At 49.1% G+C, this 24,172-nt stretch overlaps 1 protein-coding gene across 1 annotated transcript in view; it reads right to left on the reverse strand.

The window, feature by feature from the left end:
- LOC144180632 (uncharacterized) overlaps positions 1-24,172 on the reverse strand; it is an 81,816-nt gene that overhangs the window by 9,844 nt on the left and 47,800 nt on the right. The window contains exons 13-18 of the mRNA XM_077708944.1: positions 21,426-21,486; positions 9,641-9,774; positions 9,163-9,275; positions 8,170-8,324; positions 3,287-3,388; positions 728-842 (exon numbers count right to left, since the gene is read on the reverse strand). Of these exons, the coding sequence (XP_077565070.1) occupies positions 728-842; positions 3,287-3,388; positions 8,170-8,324; positions 9,163-9,275; positions 9,641-9,774; positions 21,426-21,486 (680 nt within the window). The remainder of the gene's footprint in view (positions 1-727; positions 843-3,286; positions 3,389-8,169; positions 8,325-9,162; positions 9,276-9,640; positions 9,775-21,425; positions 21,487-24,172) is intronic.

Below are 24,172 nucleotides of genomic sequence, written 5' to 3' on the forward strand. Positions count from 1 at the left end.
CTGCTGCTAAAACGATTTTCAATGCAATCCAATACAATTTATCCAATCCAATCCATTTCAATCCAAATCCATTTCAATCCAAACCCAATTCAATCCAATCTAATATAATCCAATGCTCCTCGCGCATGCGCAGCACGGCTCTCCAGGAGCACTCTCTCTCCCTCTCTCTCTCTAACCTTTTGTGAACCTTTAATTTTGTTCTTGTTAACATTTTATGAACCTTTTGTTCACAGATATGTTTCGATTTACACGGTGCTCTCTCTCTCTCTCTCTCTCTCTCTCTCTCTCTCTCTCTCTCTCTCTCTCTCTCTCTCTCTCTCTCTCTCTCTCTCTCTCTCTCTCCCTCTCTCTCTCTCTCTCTCTCTCTCTCTAACTTTTTGTGAACCTTTTATTTTGTTCTTGTTAACCTTTTGTGAACCTTTTGTTCACAGATGTTTCGATTTACACGGTGCTGTGCCGTAAGCACGGGACGCCGGACACGCTTCAGCCTTGAGGTGTTCAGCCCACATTGCATTACCTTTCGTCGCGTTGCTCAGTTAATTGGCCCACGGCGCGACAAAAGTCAGGAAACAGTACGTAAGCCACGCGTGCCTGGCCACACGTGTAGAATCTATGGATGTATCATAATTAACTAAACAAACACAAGTTAACATTTACGTCGCCACACTATTTCACCGACAAGCGCGTTACTTATTTTGAAAAGCCCGCGCTTGATAACGACGTTTACCGTGGTCGAAGATGTCGCAAAGGTGCCTGTGCCTTTCATGTCGCAGACCATAAAGCTTGGAGCTACAGCCGCAGTTGCTTATCCAGTGTTCCATGAGGCAGTTCTCAGAGCATTCCTGTAACATACGGAACGTAAAATTACCGTACACATGTAAAGCAATTCTTTCTTTTTTTTTTTCAAGTGAATGCAAGTAAAACTCTGCTTCTTGCCGTTGAGCCGTGTTCCTCGTTCGTGCGGAGCATTTATGCGGCGCAAAGTGACCCACCAGAATGGCTGCATCTGTTGGAGGCGTGCGTCTGTTTGCCGGAGTTTTGACGGACGGCTTATTTTAGCTGCAATGATGTGCATCTTATTGGATGACCCATAGCTTTTGTAGGCTGTAATAAGTAGACATCACCCTGAACTGTTCCGTGCCGTGTGACCTTTTCGTGCTGATGGGATTGTTTAGCCAATGGAAGTGTCCCATGATTGACCGCAATGCCGAGGAACCTCGTGGAACCACGTCAATTTTTCGCGAACAATGTGCGCTTGTGTGCAGTGTCTATGGGCATAGGTGTGCGCAGAGTTCTCGATTTGGGGGAGCAAAGTCTTATCACGGCGCCCCCCCCCCAGCAACTCCAGACCTCTTCCCACTGAAGGCCTAACGGTCCGAACGCAGTGCAAAGAGGGATAGTTTATAAAATTTTGATTTCAATATGATGGAATTGTAACACACACAAAATATTTATGAGCAGAAACTTTTACTTTCATGTGTTACGTCGGCAGGTATGGGGCAAATTTGGCGCCCCCCTTGAGATGATTAGGGGGGGGCGGCCGCCCCCCCCCTGCCCCTCCTGTGCGCACGCCTATGTCTATGGTGCGCAATCGCACCCGCCGCACTGGTTGCATCTTCTTGAGGCGTGTGTGTGCCCGCCGGACTTTTAAAATATGTGTCAGTGAACGTACCGTTATTGTAGTTAGGGTGGGAGTTAGCTCTTCGGGCTAGTTTTCCATGCAATAAAGAAAAAAAAAACAATTCCGCCATCTCCACGAAGTGAATGATGATGAGAGGGGCGAAACAAAAATGCTTATCGGGGAAACCGTGAAACATTCGCCCCGCACATCATATAAAGACTCGACACGTCAAGCTTTCCACAGCTCTGTTGATAAGCACGTCGACGACGTGGATGTTTGTGGTGATTATGTAGGGCTTGTTTGGGACGATGAGAATCTCCATGGGTTAGTTCAAGAATTCGGTGTGCGACATCTTAGCCACCTTCGCCGTCACCTTCTGCAGAGTGTCTTGTTTCGTGTACCCCCGGTACGTGTCTTAAGCTCGCAGGCGACGAACGACAACCTCTTCTTCTTCCTCTTCTCCTCAACGAACGCGTTGAACGTTTTGTCCTCTTCGGCCAATCTTTGGTTGGCCAATCCCTAAGGGGATCCTGCCACAATCATCATTAATGTGCCCTGCCGTGTACAGCAGCAACGAGGGACGGGACAGGGCCCGAGCAAGAGGAGCTTCGTCCCTAAAAAAGCAGCTTTTCATGCAGTAAAGAAAAAAAAAAAAAAGTTGTATCCCCGCCTGTCACGCGGGAGACCGGGGTTCGATACCCCGACGGGGTGCTTCTTTTTTTCTTCTTTTTTTTAGACGAATAGTTTCTTTTACGCATTTGTATTCATCAAATAAAAACGTAGTTTTACACTGCCCAAATTTCCCTTTGTAGAATATTTACACGATGGTTCAGATATCGCGAGCTTAGTGAATGTTGCTTCAATATTGCTTAAATGTTTGAACCACAAAGCACTACATCTTGGGTCCGTTCGATTTAGCCGGTACCCCTTGAACCAGTTCACAGCAGTTCAGTGCACGAGCAGCGGAACCAGACCTGCGCTTTTTTACGTCTGCTTTTGCAACCCCTCGGCAAAAGGTGCAGGTAAAGCCGTGGACTCGTCCTGCACTTGCCAGCACCGCGAGGTGCACTATTGAAACGAATGGCGAAGTTATGCCCCGGCTGAAATGATTCACGTGGTGCAGGTGAATCGAACGGACCCCTTTATTGAAGTCATGAGATGGTAGGCCTGTCGTGATCATTTAATTTTCTTAGGGTCGTAACGGTGGCGATGGTACGAAAGAAGCGGGTGAAAGTGCTGGTCACGGGTAAAGCTCAATTTTTTCAAGGACGTGATGCTGCGGATGACGAGGAAAAGCAATGACTTTCTGTCCAACTTCCCGGTTTACGTCCATCAAGTTCAGGGGATTGATTAGTGCAAAATCTTGATTGAGCGTCTTTAGTCCATGACGCTTTGTGGTACGGTTCCAACAGGCCCGCAAAAGACCACTGCTCCGACATCCGCCAGTTCTGTTCGAACGGGATTCACGTCCTGAGGAATATCCGCGCCATTAAACCGATCTCCTATTGCCTTAATAATGTTGCGCATCCCGGCATGCATTGCTAACCGGCGAGCTACTTCTTGTGGCTGATCACTCATAACAAGCTCGGTTAGCGAAAAAGGCAGCGCACTCAAAATAGGTCGGCTATTCCGCAGCATAGCCGTTTCGCGAAATTGGCGCCTTACCTCGGACTGCATGATGTAGTGAGTGTAGCCGAGCTTTTTAGAGAGGGTGACGTAGTCGCTGCACATCGTCTCGTACGGGTACGGCAGGGAATGTATGTTGGTCTGGAATGGGAAAACACGGGTCTCATGCGCAGGCCTGCGCCACATACATAAGTGTTTAAGCCCCACCCCGTTCTCCCTTTTGCCCTCCACCGTACCGTAAGTGCCCTAGGCGTGCACCCAACTCGGGTAAGGCACATAGCGAGCCTATGTGTCCGAGTTTATTTCGTGTCCCTCGCTTGCCTGTGTATGGGGCATATGGGCCGACAGATTTTCTTTGCAACAGCGCCATGACGATGGTCTGACCTCTAGAAAAAACAATTTACAGCCGTTCTAATGAAGCGCTAAAGCATCTGTAGGTTATTTTGAATGCCTTGCAACCAAAACCGGTGTGCACGGTATCACACACACACAGCTAAATATCACGTCTTTGAAGTGTGACAAAAGCTTACTAGAGTAGCAATGATCTACACCAGTGGTTCTCACATCGGGGTCCACGGACCGCAGGGGACCTCGAGGGCAATTCAGGGGTCTGCGAAGCCTGCCATTCTTTTCTCTTTTTTGACAAACCTCTTGCTGGCAATGCAAAAAAGTGGCTGCACTGCGTGGGTTCTCGTTTGATTTCTCCGCGTAGCGCAAGTTTTATTTTTGGTTTATTGCACAACACCCCAGCTGTGCGAAAAATCCAGATACACAAACGGCAGCACATAGTTGCTTCAGTGACTTTTAACTGCGAGAACTTTCTTTTTTTCACTACATGACACGCTTCGGCATAGAAGTCACGCTTAGAGGTCGGGAATTGAGTGAGTATGGGGGCGACTTTAGCGACTTTACCTATGTGCATAGAAATTGTTTGACGTTATGACACGGATGAACATAGTAGTTCGTCGTGGGGTTCCCCTTCCTTTTGCGAGCCTGAATAGGGTCTTCGGCACTCTTACAGCCGAGAAGCGCTGGGTTTGCACAACCGCATGACGCCTGAACCATGGCGTCATTGCGCCAGCAAAAAAAAAGGTTCTACTTCGCGGCATTCCGCCAGGTTCGAAACAAATGGACACATTTTCAATTAATTTTAATGACTTTTCAATCGACCTAGAATTCAATGCGGAATTTCGCGTGCGTTTTAAAAGCGTCCGTTTTGAATGCACCCAGTGAGATCCTATACACAGTCGACACTCGGTTTAACGAATCCAGATCTTACGAATTTCTCCACATGACGAACAAGTTGGTATTTCCCCGCAGGTGCCCGTACAGCTAAATACTTTTATGAACCCGAACTAATGAAATAGATTTAACGCGATTTCCGATTAAACGAAGTATTTAGAGAAGGAGACACATCTTAACAAGGTTCAATTTTGAATGCGTTTCTTCATCACGCGACAAAGATTATTGCGCCACGTCAGAAAAAAAAAAAAAAAACGCGGCATCTCGTTTTTACGTAGCTCTACGAGATAAACTCAGCAGTCCCGGTTTTCTATCGTTCCACCAGGACCTGTATCGTTTTATTGTTATTTTCACCGCAGACTTTGAGCGCGTTGCTAAATTATCGGCAGGCGAGCGCCGCGGCCGCCGCAATTACGACGTCATGGTGGGATGCGTCTACATTTCAACATCGAACTTATGGAATCAACTGCGTGTAAAATGACCCAGCCGGTTTTACGAAGTTCTCGATTTAACGAAATATTTCGCGGTTCCCGGTGAATTCGTTAGAGCTCGTTTTATAACTGTACTGCACGGTGTTACGACCGGCGTACGGTATTGCGAAGACCGTCCGCAATATTAGAGAGTTTCAGCAGCCCGTCTGTTCCGTCGTTTACGTAGTTACCATGTTGACCGGGACCCGACTGCGCCTGCGCGTACGGAAGGGCGAGGAGGAAGCGCGAGGAGGCGCACCGCACCGGGACGAATGCACGGGCGTGGCGAGGGCCTGCCCGCGGAACTAATCCCCCCTACTGCGACGAACGCGCAAGTGCCCAGACGGACCTCCGTCAACACGGTAACCAATCACAACACGGAAAATATTAGTTGTAAAGTGGTAATGCTTCGGTCATCCGGTTTTCGCCGGTTCCTCACATCCCCCCCCCCCTCCCACTTAATCGAGGGGGAGCGACCCGGCTTTGTACGCAATGACGCGGCGACTACTGCCACTGCTGCTGGACACAAGCCGCTTTCGGCGGCTTCACGGTAACGCAAGCGCCCGCCAGCGAGGCAAGCCACAATGAGCGAGAACGTCGCCGGAGGACACGCCGGGGGCGGTGACAAAGGCGTCGCGCGGCATCGCCCTTTTGGCGGCAGGCTAAATGGTCCTGTCTTCTTCGGCTGTCATCTTCTCGCATCCCTTTGTGGCGTGTCCGGAACGCCGCTGTTCAACGAGTGCCCGGCGCCGGATTACCGACGGGGTCCAGGCGTCTTCCTGTCGCTTCAACCTTAAGTGGTCTTAACGTCTTCGACCTTAGGAAGATTGCACCACCGAAGTCAACCCGACGCTGACCTGTGCGAGAGGAAAAGTGCCTTCTCTCCGTGAGTGTGTGGACGTCAATTTCAGTGCCACGGATTTTCGTGATTCGTGCGTTCTGGAAAACAGCGGAAGAAAGGGTGGAAAGGGGCGGACCCAGCTTGGTTATTTATTCTCGCGAGCGCAGGAGCGCAGGACGCTGTTCACTCAGTCAAATGCCATGTAAATTTCTGTATATAAAGTTTCTTTCTTCGCCCTAGTCGGCTCCAATGTTCGCCCGAACTCCGGACCAATGGACGCCATCACCGGTCACGCTACCAGATCCGCAACAATGGCTAGAACGAAAAAGTAACTGGGAATGGCTGCGTTCCCGCAACCTCTCCCGCGCGGGAACTTGTGTCGTTTCTCAAAGCGTGCACTGTCGTGATGCGGATGCAAACTCCCTACTGCCATTATATCGTACAGACTTTACCTCAAAGCGCAGTGATCAGCTGAAGCAAAAATGGAGGAAGGTCACAGTAACGCGTCGACGATTGCAGCCGATTTGCCTCTTCTTCGCTGCCGCAACGATTTTTACTCCATCATTGTGGCTATAAGTGTGAGCTTTTTTCATTTTTTTTGAAAGTGACAATCATTTGACATCACCTGGAAGGAGCATACGCTTTGACGTGTCTTTCTCGTTCCGAGTAAGTGTTGCCACGATTATGGCGAACGCTGGAGCTTTTTTTTGCCAATCTTGGCCATTCTCGCTAAGTGGGTATGCTTGGCTTGACAAACTTGCGCAGGCGACACTGGGCGGTAGTCCCGAGGCACGCACACACGAGCACTGAGCATTTTCTTGGTTTTTTTTTAACTTCCGGGCGGTCGCTGCGAGGTCCGCGCTCACGTGTGCATGCGCGCTCCGCAATTTATTCGTATTTTTAACTGCAGACACGAAAAATCACGATTTGCTAAGGAGCTTCGTTATTAAAATATTTGCCCACAATTCATATATCGGGAAATCTTTTCTGGCAATATCATCATCATCATCATCATCATCATCACCAGCCTATCTGCGCCCACTGCAGGGCAAAGGCCTCTCCCATTATTCTCCAATTACCTCGGTCCTGTGCCAACTGTGACCAATTTATCCCCGCAAACTGCTTGATCTCATCTGCCCATCTAACTTTCTGCCGCCCCCTGCAACGCTTGCCTTCTCTAGGGATCCACTCTGTTACCCTTAATGACCAGCGGTTATCGTGCCTTCGCATTACATGCCCTGCCCATGTCCATTTCTTCTTAATTTCTACTAATATGTCTTTAACACCAGTTTGCTCCCTGACCCACTCCGCTCTCTTCTAGTCCCTTAATGTTACACCTACCATTTTCCGCTCCATTGCCCGCTGAGTCGTTTTCAATTTAGGTTGAACCCTCTTAGTGAGCCTCCAAGTTTCTGCCCCGTAGGTGAGTACCAGTAAGATGCAGCTGTCATACTGCAGCTGGCAATATACATATTGCCATATCAAGATGCATATACATATATACATATACAATATACATATACAATATACATATACAATATACATATACAATATGCATATACAATATACATATACAATATGCATATACAATATACATATCAAGATGCAGCTGGCAATATACATATCGGGAAATTATCCATGCACATGCCTGTGAGCGATTGGGTTCTGCAAACGGCGATGATTGGTTCTTGTTACCAACAAGAGGATGGCATGAAACGTTATTGCGGCGCAATGCATCACCGAAAGCAGGTTCAGGCCAAGCGACAGCCGAGAGGGTGACGGACGGGAGTTATTTTCACTCCTTTCCCTTGCCATTGGTATGCCAGTTCGCTATACTGCCACTGAACAGTAATTGCCGCAAACCATGCATTAAGCTTGTTTATTTATGGTTTGTTTCTACTGCCCGGTCGCTCCCGGCTCTGTTATCTGTGTCCCAAACGAACCACGTGTTCCATTCTTTATTTTTATGCCCCATGGGTTGTCTCATTCAGATAAGGAGAACGTTTCGCCCTAACGTCACTAGCCTATAGTTTTTGATCTGCAATGTTCTGGATGTAAATCGACTGTTCGACAACCACTCGCACCGAAAGATAAAACGCCTGCAGAGCAGACGCCGGAGTATTCGACTCTCCGACGCTCGCCTGCGCACATCACTTTGTTGACTGCTGCTTCGCCGCCTGTGTATTCTCTGAGTTAGGGGAGCACAAGGTCGCCCCAATAAACTTGTTTTCCTTGAAGGCAACTGCGTCGTCTTTTGCTTCGTGACAATATTAGGCGCAACTACCATGACCTGCATGCCCTTGCCTCCTCCCTTTTGAACTTTATGATATAGGCGCAAGGTAGCCGTCGTGGTAATCAGAAGTGCATACCTGGCTGGTGGCGATCTTGTACTTGTATCCGGCGCGGAACTTCATGGTGCTGCGCTCTCCATTCCCGATGACGTGCTGCTGATGGAAGTGGCCCATGAGGAACACCGTCTCGTTGTGCGAGCGCTCACTGCGGGCGCTGACTGATGCCAACATCTCTGTGAAATAAATAAATAAATAAATAAATAAATAAATAAATAAATAAATAGCCGCTGCTGTCACCTGCACAGCAGCAATTTCAACAGCCCCCACAAAAACTTCTGTTCCTTGCTTTTACAAATGCATTATCTTGCTAAATCAATGTTTATAGGCTGGGCTTTGAGCATTTTAAAAAGCGATTGCTGCTTTTTCTTGCGTGGTACACCCCTCCTCCCCTTCAGCGGAGAGATACCGGGAGGGAGAACTCCACCTCGCCCCAACCTTTCTCCTCCCTATTCCACTCTCAATAAGGCACTAACGAAACGGTATCGAACGTAATATTAACGCATTTTAACCAGTGTGTCGACCGGGAAACGCACCGGCATTCCGTCCGATACAAAAAAAAAAAGAAATGTAGGTTACCGGTTCATACCGGAATAGTTCGTCTACGCGCTAAAGCTGTTAGCAGTTCGCGGTAAATGACATTTGAAGCCCTTCTCTTTCAAGCAACTTTATTTTTCACGAACACGGAATGGAAAGCCAGCAGCCAAGAGTGCCGAGGCAGGCAGGGGGGAAAGAGTTCATAATGCCTTCCTTGGCGTTCATGACTAATGGCTTTCGGTTCCGTGTTCATCCAACGCACTTACACTGCCAATTCGGGTTCGCTTCACGCATAGCGAGGGTTCTGGCAGTCTTGGGGCCATAGGGGGCATAAAAGGGTAACAGCTAGATTATGAGAGAGAGAGAGAGAGAGAGAGAGAGAGAGAGAGAGAGAGAGAGAGAGAGAGAGAGAGAGAGAGAGAGAGAGAGAGAGAGAGAGAGAGAGAGAGAGAGAGAGAGAGAGAGAGAGAGACTCGCTGTATTTCCACGGCGCTGGGCAGCTCCAGTACGGGTGCTGGGCCGAGCGGTTCCTGGCCAGGTCAAACGTGTGGCACATGGTCTCGAAGGCGTGCGTGTAAGAGGGCTGCCACCTGCACAAGCACACGACCAGTTATTTCGGGACGATGAGTGCCCCGGGGCATGTGTTACGTGCTGCTGCTTGTGCGAACATTTTTATTTTGCGTGCGATCAAAATGGTTCTTTGATTTACTGGCACGTGGTGTGTATAAGCTGTTAAACGCCCGCCACGTGTAAGACCACCACACGCAATGAAAGAGGAGAGGACGAATTAACTGTTACGCAGTTACTCTGTATGTGTGTCTATATAAATTCATTGGCAAATGTGCCTTAGCATGCCGTCGCGACGCTAGATTTGGCTGTGAATTCAACCAGCTCCGTTAGTGAAGATCTGCCGGGAGGCATGCCACGAGGCGGCTTATTTCTCCCTAATGCTCACAGGTCGGTGCAGTCAAAGTCCTGGCAGGCGTCGTCTCCCGACACAAACTTGCAGTCGAAGATGACGTCCTTGCGCGCGTACGAGTACTCGATCAGCTTCACCGTGACGGCCAGGTAGGCGCCCACGATGCGTTGCTGGAAGGGGGGTAAGGGAAGAACAGTGCGAGGTGTACATTTGCAGTTATTATGGAAGATATACATGAAAAAAATGTCCCAGTTAGACTCTGAAGTGGGAATGTGGGAAAACGCTAAGAATCCACGCTCTGCTATACACAGAGCTCATTTACTGCTGTACACAAATGCATTGCTGGGAAGAAATGTTTTGAAGGACAGTTCTAGCATTCCAAGGCATAGTCTGACATAAAAATACAAAGGTCGTAGGGTCCCTTAAAGTGGGCTTCACCATTACGCACAGATGTCCTGCTGCGAAGATATTGTTTTCAGTGGCAGTATACGCAGCATCACGTAAAAATATGACTGCCTTAGGGCCTTCTACTAAATGCCTCTTTAAATTCCACGTGTCCCTATTAAAGGCCAACTGCACTCAAAATTTCGACTTCTTGAAAACCCTATATCCGTATAGTCTGCTTAAAAAGAAAGCAACATGCAAAATACAACAGCTGAAATACGCACGTGGACGCAGCAAGCGGCCAGCAAATATCGGCGATTTTGAAACCGAAACCGAGGAGAGCGCGGCCATTGCAGTGACTGGCCAGAGGAAAAAGCCACCGTCGGCTGGAACGTCACAGGCGCGTCATGGCTGTTTACGCGATCCGCCGGCAGGTGCAGAGTGGTCTGCGGACGCTTCTGACTGATTAACGAGGCGTTTCACGGGGCTACCACTTGTGTCCCAGTTTATTTGGGGGTACTTACTACGCATTAAAAATAAATTTGGCCGAGGTGAAATTTGAGTGCAGTTGGCCTTTAAGCGCTATTGGTGCGGAGTGTGAGCACCATGCGCGCACAGAGGCGGCATCGGGGCTCGTTCGCCAGCCAATGAGCGAGAATATGACGGAACGAATATACTCTAGAGGGAAAGCGCGCCGCTGAGCCAATGCATTGGAACCGTACGACACATGGTGGCAGACATGATACAACGATTTGAAGGTTGCCAGCTGAGCTTTTGCTTACTAAAAACGACGAAAGCGATGGGTTGTAATCTGGCAACGTGCTACTGTGGCGTTTCCGCGTCCGGCTAGCGAAGCATGCCGGGAGAAATTGTAACATGGCGGACCGCTGGCCAGGCCGGACAGGCGGATTTTGTGTAGGCGGCGTCGACAGCATTGCGTAGTTTATCTCCTGTGGGTAGGTAACCGACGTGTTTTTGGTTTAGCGTACGTGCGACTTGTATGTACTGAGACTATTTGAGCAAGATGTGGCAACGCTCACGCAACACTTGCGCGCAAGCTCGAATGCGACTGATCGCATGCGCGAGGACGCCAAGGAGTCAGCTGATCCGTACTGGGTGCACAGAAATGAATCTCCGTATGATCTCCGTGCATTTTGCGCTGTGCCGCTTTATTTGCCATTCTGTGACTTTTGCGAGTCGCTCAATGCTTTTCAAACGAAGTGTAGTGAACTGACTGTGGCTTTAGCTCAATGTAAAACCTGTATTGACACACGAAAAAGACATCGCATGGGCCAACGCTGATATTGCCGGTGAGTCGCGGCGCTTTGAAGCACAGGAACGAAAGAGCGCGGTCGATCGCAGGCCAACGGAGTGGAAGAATGCATGCCAAGGGAGTATGCGAAATACATATGTCCGCGGCGTGTCCCGTTTTCTTTTCTGTCTGTATTCGTCAAGTTCTAGCTGCTTTCCAAAGGGAAAGTTTGCGGGGCTGAATGCGCAGTCTTGAATGGGCATTAATTTACCGCACAGAGCGCGTGAGGAGAGAACATTGACTGATTAAAAAAGAAACCGCATTTCGTTACCTATTTTTTCGTTCTACCTTCACGAACGTTTGCGCGAAAGTTCGAAGCACGAAGAGCTGTAAGAAGTTCCATGAATAAAACAATTGGAACTGAACGATTATAAAAGCTCCTTTTATTTCTCTTCCAACGGGAACGATCGCCGGCTGCCACTCCGTAGCCTGTAGTGAACTTGCGGTAGTCAAGGTCAGATCAGAATCGCTGTTCCGGCGTCGATAGATAGGGTGCTTAACGTGAAGAAAGAATGACAGCCTCGCAAGCGCCCGGGGAGGCACTTGCTCAGCGCGTGCATCCAAGTTGTACCAGTTGTACACGTTTTGCACGCATGCAGATCTGAGCTGAAGACTGCACACACACTACGCAGTCAGGCGCAAGGGCCTCGCCACTTCCTAGCACACTGAAAGAAAATCGAAACCAAAACTGAACTACACACTTACTCTTTCTCCGCTAATAAGAGATTAGTTACACTAGAAGTTTTTTATAAAGCTAGTTTTAATTACTGAAGCGATTATTTGTAACTATTTTGCTTCAGTTTTTTGTTTTAGTCAAATAATTACGGAACAACTTTTTAGAAGACTGAATACAATTGATCTGGCAACCATGAAAATTGTATCATGTCAGCGTCCACGATTCGTACGGTCTCGGAGCTCGCTTTACCCCCCTGGTCCCGAGCGGCGGTGTGTGCACCAATGCGCGTCGTCGCAGCAATCCGGGGAAGCCGCGAGAGGCGCTCGTATCAGAAGCAGCCTAGAGTTCCTAACTCTAAAGCAGCCAGTCTAGAGCACACCCGACGACTCTGGGGTGATCCCGCTGCGCCGTGAAACTTGTATTCTAGCCCCCCGACAAATCGCGGAAAAGAGAGAGAGAGTGGAGCTTCTTTATTCAGCAGAGCCCTGTGGGAGTGGAGTCTTCTTAACAAGTAGACATGCGACAATTTTGGGAGGTGTGTATAAATCCCTGGGCGGGGTGCTCGTGGTTGTGGAATCTTTGAACACGAAGGTGTTTTATGCCAGGGTCCACCAAGATCCGACTCACGTCGTATCCGTCACGGAAACGACATCGCCAGAAAAACTTTGACTGTCGTGGCTGTGCCGGTATTTGAACCACGAGCTCTTTCGCCGCAATGGGAGGTGCAAAACGCGCTCCCGACTGCGCCATGAACAGACGCGTAAACAGGACGACAAACGCGCCTTATATCATTCCCTTCAAATGGTACTGCCGTCTAGGAGAAACGAAGCGAAGCAGTGCACCATGACCACGGCCTCCGCGATCGGCGCGCCGCCGGCAGCCGATCGCGGAGGGCGTGCCATGACGCTAATGAGCGTCGACAGTTGGCTCCTCGATGCCAGCCTGGATGCGCGCGCCCGCGCGCATCCAGGCGCCCGGGCGCTCTAAGCGCCTAGGTACGTGCACGGACGGCCTTCGCAATGGGGCGTCTTGCTGCCTGCCGCCGCAAGTTGGGGGTGGCGCTGCTAGGTCACCGTCGCTAAGGTCCCTGAAAGAACTAAGGTAGCGCCAACTGCTCCATCCTTCTCCGCTGCCCTCCTCTTTTTTCTCTCCCCTCACCCGCGGCGCCGCCGTCCCTTTAACTCCGCGGCGGGGCCGCCATATTTGTTGGCCACTTGAGAGCAGACGCCCTCGCTACGCTTCAGGGCGCTCGCTGCAGTTTGCTCTTGTTTTCGCGCCGAAATCGCTCTTTGGTAGCATTTATAGGATTTCTAGAGCCCCGTTTTACCAACAGGCACTGAGTGATAGTGTTTTGTTTTATATTTTTGTCTACAAGGGGATATTTGCGGGGCGGATGCCGCTGGCACATACGCACAGCGCGGTTTTTGTTTACGTGTGCGGCATTCTGTAACACCTCAGGATAGCTCGTGAATGCGAAAGGATCGAGCGTGGACATTTCAAACTGCTCTGTTACGGTAGTTCCGTTCTTGCATTCGTGTGACTGTGGTCGTGCAATCACTGCACATAGGTCTTGCGCACGGTTCGCGGCAGTATACAGTGCGCTTCATTCACAAATGCCGTAGTTCGAGCGCTGCGCTGGCGTCCTTGCACTCGCCTTTCTTGCGATAATTGTGTATCCTCAGCGGCGTTCACTCTGCGCCCGCTTTTACTAACGACCTACAGCCTACCTTAATTACGCGCAGTTTAGAGTGCTTTGCCGTTTTTGTAGAAATGTTTCCTTCACCTTGATGTCGTTATAGGCTGCTGTGAGTAGACTAAAAACATACACATGCTGTTGTGCGTGTGTGCACGTACAGCGACGTGAGAAGCCCCTGCTTCCCCGACTTCGCAGCCGGATACACTAAACTACACTCGCGGCCGTACGTTCATGTGCGAACCTAGTGAAAAACGCAGACTTGTAATTCTGGGAATACGCGCCAGAGAAGACTGCGATCAATCGATCGGGTAAACTGAAATTACAGTCCCTCTAGGTACAAATTATGTAACTAGTTACTGCAGTTATTTAATCATGCAATACGTTTTTTCACCGGGCGCGGTCGTTTACAGCCGTTATTAATGGAGGCGCCTGGACAGAATTGTTTTGTGCTGGGATATATTCTGGCAGATTTGTACATTGCACTAACACAGGGATACACCCGAAAGAAATTCGAAAGAGGACCAATGTCACGATGATTATCAAGAGAAAACAATAAATCACAAAAATGAATTGGTGCCAGCAAATAGATATTTTATTGGAACAAACGTCCGTAATGACGTCGTGCAGGTGGCTTGTGCTGCTGACGTGGCTTCCCGTGAGAAAAAATGTTGGGAGTGGCATTTGGGTTTAGTTTTTTTAACGCCAAGCTTCTCCAATATCCGTTGCTCAAATTGATCCGTGAAATATTCCTATTGAGAAGGGAAAAGAAATGTCGCCACCGAGTTTGAGATGCGCCACAAACACTGCGCAAATATAGGCAATAATGCATTGCAGAAGGGAGTTAGTGACTGTTCTACCGTAGCATGGTCAAATTCGTGTTCGCGCATCTGCTCAGTGCCGCGTCCGCTCAACTCGCTACACTAAACCCGTTTAGCAAGCGCTTTGCTGGACAAAAATACGTCTGCTGAAAATAATATAGTCGCCCAGTGTGTTTTGGTTCAAATCGCAATGACTGGATACGCTGCGCCATTGACTACTAAGATGAAGTAAGCGCGCACACTGCAAATGTACGGCATCACGTGTAATGCAAACGTAAGTCGTAATTAACGTTCCTCTGTGCATACACGGAAGAAAGGGCGTACAGCCGTTACGGTGCGAATATGCATTTCAAGTGCTCATTCAAACGTGCGCGAATTTAATAAAGCGATAACAGAAATTGCGCATCAAACGTACGTCAACGGCGCGGTCACTATATTAGCTGACCTTAAATTGTTTTACCTAGCCGCAATTTTTTTTTCTCGCAACAGCCTCAATTTGCGCCGCACCGACCAAGCCCATATTACGCAGCAAATCACTCCGATGTCATAACAACGGGATTATAATACCACCCGGGTAGCTTAAACACAAAACATGACTTCACGCCAAAAAGAGCGTACACGCACTCGGAACGCACACGCAAGCTGCCGTCGGCCAAAACAAGCATGAATTCAGGTGAAGAATTCTCGCGTCACGAAACCCTTACGACAACTGACTGAACATGCTACGCCGCTGATATTGATGCTGGAAGTTAAGCGCGCACATGACAAATACACGGCCTCTTATCCAAACCAAAGCTTACGACGGGACGAACTCGGCGCTGCGCGCAATGCCTACTCAGAACAAAGCGTGGACGACGGTCGCGAAAGGAATACGCATTTCTTCGTAAGTGACCGCTCAAGCTCGCGCAGAATTTAACAGAGCAAGAACAAGCATTCAGAAACTTACCTCGCAGAAGAGTGATGGTAGCGTCGGCCTGAAGTATGCCCGTTCAAATCTATGCAACCAAACTTTTCTCCTTTCTGCGTCGCGTTCCCCGGACGGAATAACGAAGTCTTGTGCCCTGCCTGACGATATTCGCGCTGCCTAAGGCACAACACATCGACACCGAGAAGCAACCTAAAACGACACCGGTGCGACATTTTTTCGAAGCGAGCAGCTAATTCCGGTACTGAAGCACGGTGGCGACGGTGGCTCGGAAGCCAGCAATGGCGTCGCAGCGGCGGCGTTGCGCAATGTCCCAGCCGGCGAGGCATCGGCGAGGCGACCCGGCGGCGGAGCAAAAAAAACAAAACCACGTGACTTTTCCCTTGGCCAATGGCGCGCGGCGTTCGCCGGCGAAAAAGAAAATGGCAAAAAACGAAGTAAGAGAGGAGCGCGGGCGAGGGCGAAAGGCGGCGAGATCTAAAGATGGCGTTACCTTAGTAATTTTAGGGACCTTAACCGTCGCCGCCGCCGCCTCCAAGCGCGTTCGCAGGCGCGGGGTGCGCGCCGCAGCGCTGAGTACGACGAACAGAACCGACTGCGGCGTCTGAATTCTTGGAGATGGAAGCTTTTTTTTTTTTTGATCCACATAACTTAGCTCGGTCGTTGCATGCGATGAGGTTAAAAGGTCATAGTCGACCTCAGGGAGCACCGCTTACCCAGTCGCAACCATTCTGGCAGCTTGCCCGGATTTTCGCACATGCGTGTTGTCACAAGTAACAATAATCAGCACACAAAATTCACTGAGAGAAAAAGAAATATTTATTTAGTCGTTAGGTTGACTAGAACTTGAATAAAAAACAATTTCTGTGCGAGGTGAACACAAATTCTTTTTCTTTCAAACCCACGCTAGCAATACAAATTAGCACAAACACAAATGCATGGTACAAATAAAGCGAACCTCCATGACATACTCCACGCTAGCAATACAAATTAACACAAACACGAATAACACAAATGCATGTTACAAATAAAGCGAACCTCCATGAAATACTCCACGCTAGCAATACAAATTAACACAAACACAAATAACACAAATGCATGTTACATGGTAAAGTGATCCTCCATGACATACTCATCACAGTTTCAAATATTTTCTAGACGGCTTGTGCACATACGCAAGGGGTTTTTCATTTCTATCGCTCACCATCTTGGTGTAGTTAACCAGAAGAAGTCTGATGAATTTGTCCGCAATTAAACGAGCTGTGCGCCTTGCGTGGCTGCTGTCTACACCCTCTGGGCAGAGGAGGATGGGTGATTGTTCGAGGTGTGGGGTAACCAGAAGTTGCAGCACTTCATGCACTTTTGTACGTGGCAGTTTGCTAGCAGCTTTTTCAAAGAAAGTAACAATGTTGTCCAACAGTGTCAAAAACATTCGGTTTGGGTAGTGGAGTGCACTTTTGTCCTGGCTGTGCAACAGAACATACAAAGGATCAGCTTTGTTCGTAGTCGTCAGCATCGTAACACAAGCATCACACTCAAACTCACTGACGAGTTTCACAATGTATCCACCAACGTACACCAGACCAGAGTACGTGACAGACGGCGATGGATCACACAGCTGTCCCTTCAGGTTCTCAAGGTCTGCAATCACTTCTTGTGGCACACTCAGCGCTAGCTCCTCAGCATCGGCGTCCTCCACTTCCACTTGCTTCGAACAGAGGGCTTTGCCCTTCACAATGTTGTCAAGGGCTACCGTCACTGAACGTGCATCTAGCACGTCGTTGCCCCCACACATGGACCTTAGCCGGCCAAAGAGTGCCTCCACAGGGTCACTGTTGAAGTTCTTGGTAGAGACGTACTTGACACCCCTTCTTAAAAGGAATCGTGTTGCGTCCACTGTGGCCCTCGACGTAAACAACAAAGCATGAAACGTTTGCTCTGTGAATGCACCTTTTCCTGATGCAAGCGAGGCATCTTGTACCTCGTTTATGTAGTCGGTGAACTCCTTCTCAAGCCACAGGAGTCTAGGGTCATCCTCGTTAGATATTGGCCTCTTGAGGTCACTCCCTTTGTACATTGTGTCATGAATGTCGAACCACTGTTTCATCATGTTCATGAAGAAAATGGTTTGGCTGGCTCCTCTGTAACTGTAGAGACTGGGGTCCCCACCACGGTTCTCTTTGAGGTGACACAAGGCTGCAGTTACCTGCGGAGAAAATACTTGAACTGCCCGAAGCACGTTCATCTTCTCCAAGTTTGATGGATAAACATGTTTCCTGGTCAAGTTTCGTGCCAGTTTTACAGTTTTGTCCTTCTGAAAGTCGTACAGGTTTTGGACAAACGTTCCAGAGATGACCCCAATGCTGTCATGAAGCTCACGTTCCAGGAATTGGCTGCGCACGTTCTTGAGCACATGACAAGGGTCAAAACTCAGAAACATGACCCTATTTGGATCGTGTGGGTGAGTGACAACAGTTGACAAATTCCCATTACCCATGTGCGTAAACATAGTTACGTTTGCAGAGTAGTTGTCCGTCACGATTCTGACAATCAGGAATCCACATGATTCCACTGCAGCGATTACCTCTTTGGTCCATGCAAACAAGTCCCTACCGCTTAGCTGCTTCGTGAAGTAGTAGGCACAAGGAATCTTGTAGGAATTGGTGACACCGTGGAGAACGAAGCACAATACTCTGTTTGCAAGCGCCTCACCTGAGGTACGTGCTGCACTGTTAGCAGGCTTGTCCTTGAAACCATAAACAGTGTCGGCCTTCCTGTCGTAGACACACTTTGGCTTAATGGAAGCTTCGTCCACAATCAAAGATGCCATGTGCTGCTTGCTGCTCAGCATGGAGGCCTCAAGAAGCAGCCTTTCTCTCATGGCATTGCTCATGCCTGAAGATGTTGGGCTGGGACCCACATACCTTTGAAGCGTACACTTCGCTGGAACTGTCAAAAGGTCCGATGTTCGTGCGTGATCGTAGCCTTTTGGCGAAATAAAGCGCCAAATCACGCACTCTCTTATAACATCCTCTGAATAACTGGGTCGCTCCATGCCATAGACCTCAATCTGGTGGCGGAGAAAAACAGCTTTCTTGTCACCATTCTGCGCATCAGTGACAATCTTTTTGACTGCAGTGCAGTGTTTGTCTTCGTGAAAGAGTTTCACCTTTTCTTGCTCTCTGGCAAGTTGTTGGGCGAGACTTCCGCATTTTGAGCGCTGATAGGCAACCTGTGATCGAAGCCTTTTTACAATCGTCAGGTAACGACTTGCCAGCTTAGCATCGTTATTGCTGGTTTGTGTGGAAGTGCTACACCTTTCATCAGTACGCTCCTCTAGCGGAGCACACTCCCCATAGGTAGACGGCGGTGACTCCGCTTTCCGTTTCGTCGGCTGGCGAGGAGCCGAGGTGGCCGAGGGGCCACGAGCTGCAGGTTCTTTACGCGGCCTTTTCGTAGCCGGGACCATATACGAAGGATACTGGTCAAAGACCGTGGGCACGGCTCCTGGACGCAATTTCCGGATACGACATCCGGGAACATAGTCACTTTCCGTGAAGTGTTTGCTGCACACTACAGTCGATCCGGACTTGTCATTGATGACGAGGTTTTCACGTGAAACATTTTTCCTCCACTTCGAACACAGTTCCTCATCGCTAGGAAATTGGTGGTACGACACACCCGGTGTCTTCCCTTGCTGTGACTTGCACAGTGGCACGCAACAATAAACCATGGTTACACTATTGCGGTGAGCATACCTGAGCGTGTCTGAGGCCTGGTTTACCCGAGGTCATCGAACGCAGTCAAAAAAAGTCAACACTCATATCGTCGACGAACAAGTCTGCGCAATGGTGCGCGCACAGGAAAGTCACGTTTTGTACACCGACAACCACAAGCGTCTGTCCGCGAACAAACAGCTGCAGAGAACACCGCGTTCGAGATGAGCCGATCTGCACGTGGCAATCGAGGAGACAGCGACGCCGGAGACGCGGCGACGCGGAGCCGGCGGAGCTAACAGTGAGGTGCTGCTGCCCTCGTGCGGTCAGCCGCCGCACTACGCCGTCAGAAAAAAATGTATGCGCGGCGCCGGTAATGCGAAGGCCGTAAGGAGTGGTACGTGCACGGGCGACGCGCAGCGTAACCTGCGGGAAGCCTGTTAGTCAACGACCACGGAGTAAGATGGACGCCTACTTGCGATTCTCGCGCTCGTGACGCGGTCCGCTGCTCTTTCCGCTGCAGCGGCCCGCGTGTTCACAAAACGATTCGCTGACAACCCGTTTGGCTTCGTTCGCAGGGCCGGTATGCGAGCGCCTGTGGTTTCAGTCGGATTTACGCAATGTTCCGGCGCGTGCAATCCATTGTCTAACGTTGATGCGTATAACGGTGCCATACCGTCGAAATGTAAATAACGATGTGCAAGTTCACATCGGCGCACAATAAACATTAAGCTGCTCCTGTGAAGGCACATTTCACTTTCGTGTTTTACCGATTCCTACGAAGGAGGGATCAACCATATTTTTTGGGGGGTGTCGAAATCATTTGGGGTGGGGGGAGGGGGGTGTTGGGAGGAAGTGTACATATCCCTCTACCGCTCTGTCAACCAGCACGAGCGATCGCAGAGGCGGGAGCTGGATAGCAGCGTCTCCCATTGCTCAGGGAATGAGCAGATCAGCCAGGGTTCTGGTCACATTCAAGGATACTGTGCCTGAGTGTTCCTGACTTCACACATGATTTACGTTCGGCTTCGCGCTTGTTTCGGTACATCATGTGCATCAGCGTTGGGTGGGGATACGTCTGAGCATGGTTTGTTGGGTCTTAATTAGTTGTGGGTGGGGCAACGGAAGTGTTCTGAGACTGAGTCTGTAACACTCTGTAATTTCGAGGTAGGTCGCGAGTGGTGCAAGTCATTAGGCCTGGCCGCAGATGGGACCTTCGACGCAGAGCCTTCCTCTGCTTCGTCGGCACCAACAGCTACCGCTAGAGAATAAAACTAGTGTCACTAGACACTAGATAAGGTTACACAGTATCGGCACTCTTTTGTCCTATTGTTCCGGCCCGCCGCCGTGATCATTGGTCAGTTAGCATCACGTGACACTTGTTTACACTGTGGCGGTTCATGGGCACCGCCATTTTGTTGTTTATGCGTTTTCTCTCGGTCAACTGTGGTAGTCTCAACTTGTCCTCCCTGCTCTGCGGCTGCGAGCGACTGACGTCGTTCCGAACGCGAATCAAAGATAACGCGTTTCGCAGCATTTCACCTGCGGAATGGGTCTGAAGATGCCGTGTTGCTGCGTCTTCGGCAGTGTTGTTTACAAATGACCTCGTCAAAGTTAGCGCTGAGGACGCAGAAGCGGCAATTTGGAAACACTGATAAAGAACAAAATGGCCGCCGTTGCTCACTTGCGTGTCTCAGTGACGGTACTCTATCTTATCTAGTGACCCCAGATACAATCATGGCGGGAAGCTCCAATGGCTATCGTGGTGGCCCCTACGACTCCTTCTTCTCCTTTGCTGCGGAGTACGCAGGCGGCATTTCCGTTTGCATTTCTCTCCCCCACCCTCCTGTCAGTCAGCCAAACTTCTTCCCTCTCACAATAGCCACTGATTAATCATCTTCTTTTCCTGTAAACAACCCCCTTGTTCCACAAGAATCGAGAGTTGTGCCAGTTCGCTGCGAATAACCCAAAAAGCGTGGACGTAAAAGTGGACGCACACAGCTGCCCCGTATGCATGTGCTTTTCTTTTGCGCCTGCATTTTCTTCGCTTTTTTTTGTTCAAATGAGTACACTTGTCCGCGCGGTGTTCGGCATGCTCATAGGTCACTGGAACAAATTTTAAAGAACTTTTCGACGAAAATAAACGGTGGGATGTTGGGGAAAAAACTACATTGCGCAATCACCGTAAACGTGATATATTCTGAAAATATACCGCAGATGTTTGCAAAATGTATTATACTACAGGCGCATGCATAAATGCGCGCGGACGCGTGGAGAAAAGTTTGGCGTTTTACCGAGTCATTGTCGGTACAGTCCATGAAAGGGTGTTCGTTGCAAAGCCGTGTCATATTGTATCTGAAAGAAATAATGTCATGAGCGCTGAATACATGTTGATATCCAAGGCAATACACATAGTTGAAATGAACGAAATCAGCTGACAACGACTGTGGCCCTTGCCTGTTCTTCCTTCGCAAGCAGTTGTTTCAGTGTAAAGAGCTAAGGGTAGACTTCCTGGCTTTCTACTCGCAGTTTGTTCACCAGGCGTCCCAATATTTTACAATTACACCTAAACTACCGTCTTCTCAGTTTCGTACGTGCGAAAAGAGATACTACGTATTGATTGGTATGAAAAAGTACGGGAGAAAAGGTTAGTCTGTGTCGTGTGATGGAGGGCTAAACCTAAAGTGTACATTCAATCCCCAGAGGATGCGGTGTGCAATGCAACGAAGAGGACAGTTCTGGTTGAGCGTCATCATGAGGATGCTGAGAAAAGAGAAGAAGAGGAAGCCAGTCGGAATAGGGTGGCCTACCTTTACCGCGTACGCGTAGCGCCTTCAGCCATATGCGATTTTTGTCAAGAGGAGGAGACAATTGAGTGGAATAGACTGCCTGCGGAAATTGTAGAGCGCGATAATGTACAATCATTTATGTCCGCAATCAACAACCACACGCAGTCCGAAATTCCCCATGTATCTGTGTAGTGTCTGGCTGCGCCTGCTTAAATGTTTTCTTGTTCAGTGATTCATTCTAAATGATTTGCATTTGCGTTTTCCACTTGCTTGCTTCCCTGTGTGATCTGCATGTTCATTTGATGCTATACCGAGCGACAAGGTTGTCCCCTTTGAAGCTCCCCGTTCTTGCGTTCTGTATTGCTGTTTTATTTTGCCACGCGAACAAAACGTGTTCCTTTGTTTGTTCTATGCGCGTTATTTCGCACAGTTGTATAAAACTACTCCTGTTCCCCTCCTTTTTTGTATCGATTATGTTTGCCCGCTCCTGCCTAGGGATTCTTAAGTAAATCTGGCAGTACCCTGCAAAAAATAAAAGAACATTTCCTGCTATCTTGCCGGCGGTTCTCTTCTCTCAGAAGTCGATTCCTGGAGGTTCCCCTCCGGCGCCTGGGTCTTTCCTTGTCTGTTTCGAATTTACTGTCATTTGAGGCATCGGGTTTAGATTTCTGCCACGGGGATTCTTGTCGCGCCCTTAACGCTTTTATTTCAGAATCAGGTCGTCTACCCTGTTGAAACACACTTCTCGTACTTTATTTTTCTGGTACGTGTAGTGTCGGTTTTTGCTTCAGTATGTTATAGTTATTTCGTTTTTCTTGGGTTCTCAAAATTGTTAACATCACGTCCTTCACATTCTCCACAGTTCTATGTTACCTTTAGTTTGAATTCTTAACCTTTTTACCAAATCTGACTTTGCCAATCCCCCAGAGTGGGTACGCGCCGTTTATTTTTGGTACGAACCAACCAACCAGCCTAGCGCACTCCCGGTTGCGTATCCTATTTATAAACGCTTCGCTGCCCAAAGCACCCACGTGACATGTCTGTTTGCGCGATACAGAACGGTAATTAAACGTCGTCATTGGCTGCGCCCCGAACCTAAGCGACCTAAAACATACCAAATCACTATTATTAACAAAAACAACCCGCAGATTGGAGGTTAGAAAAAAAATTGAATTTAGAAAAAATGTTAGGCAATGAAACTAAGAGTTAAACCTGCTGGGGCTCGAGCCCAAGACATCAAGGCCACAGAGCTCGAATGGTGGGCTCCTTTAAGCAGGCGCTCTAAAGAATTTGCACGCAGTGACATCACACATGTCACGTGGGTGCTCTGTGCAGCGAAGCGTTTGGAATCACGCCTCCCGGTTGCGTGGAGAAGTCTACTGGTTCTGTGGCCTGTCGACCGGACGGCCTGAACCACGGTGTCCTGCGGATGTCGACTGGACAGCCTCGTCCCCATCCTGTACAATGGCCCGAGGTATGACCATCGTGCCAGCGCTCTCCGCATCCGCTACCGGCCCGAAACGTGGCCCTGTCGTGACGACGATGCCTCCATCACGCCTTCAACTACGTTCTCATCCCTGCGTCTGGGACCGGAGCCATGCTTCAAATCTGCAAGCCTGAACCGGCTTTCAATCGCATTTAATTTGAAGTCTTCTGTTAACAGCATCATTTCCGCGAACCGAACATTTTACCGTCTACTTATCCATCTTTGTTGTTCCTTTCATCGTCTCGCATAAATGTTCTTCCATTAATGATTACAAAAAGCCGTGTTGTATTCTCCGACCTGTGCCTCTCAGTACTTCGCCTTGAGTCTCCGAAATCTCATAACATCCCAGTCCGCTGAGCTGCTCGCACTAACCTTTTATTAAAGAACAAAACTTGCCCTGCCAAGCAGTGTGGGAGGAATTGTAACCAAGAAACGGGAATTGCCGGATAAAGGCTTGTGTCGCCCCGCTTTGCACATAGACCTTTCAAAGCCGGCTTCACTATTGTAGACAAGTGCCTTGCGGGGAAGATGTTTTTTCTGGGGGAATGTAAGCAGTCGGACATCAAAGTAGGAATGCCCTAGAAGTTTTTTTTAAATACCTGCGTAAGACCCCACGTACCCTGATGGCTCGTTATACACGTTAAAAGCTGGCTTTAGAGGCAATATAAGTGGTACGATAACCAGGCAAAAAGGACCTAACGCTTTTTACGAAGTACTTCCATAAAGCCCCTAATGCATCGGCATGAAATACAACGCAATAAAACCA

This window comes from Haemaphysalis longicornis, unplaced genomic scaffold (genome assembly GCF_048455015.1).
Source record: "Haemaphysalis longicornis isolate Haplotype H1 unplaced genomic scaffold, Haemaphysalis longicornis Haplotype H1 scaffold_4, whole genome shotgun sequence".
In the NCBI taxonomy this organism is placed as follows: Eukaryota; Metazoa; Arthropoda; class Arachnida; order Ixodida; family Ixodidae; genus Haemaphysalis; species Haemaphysalis longicornis.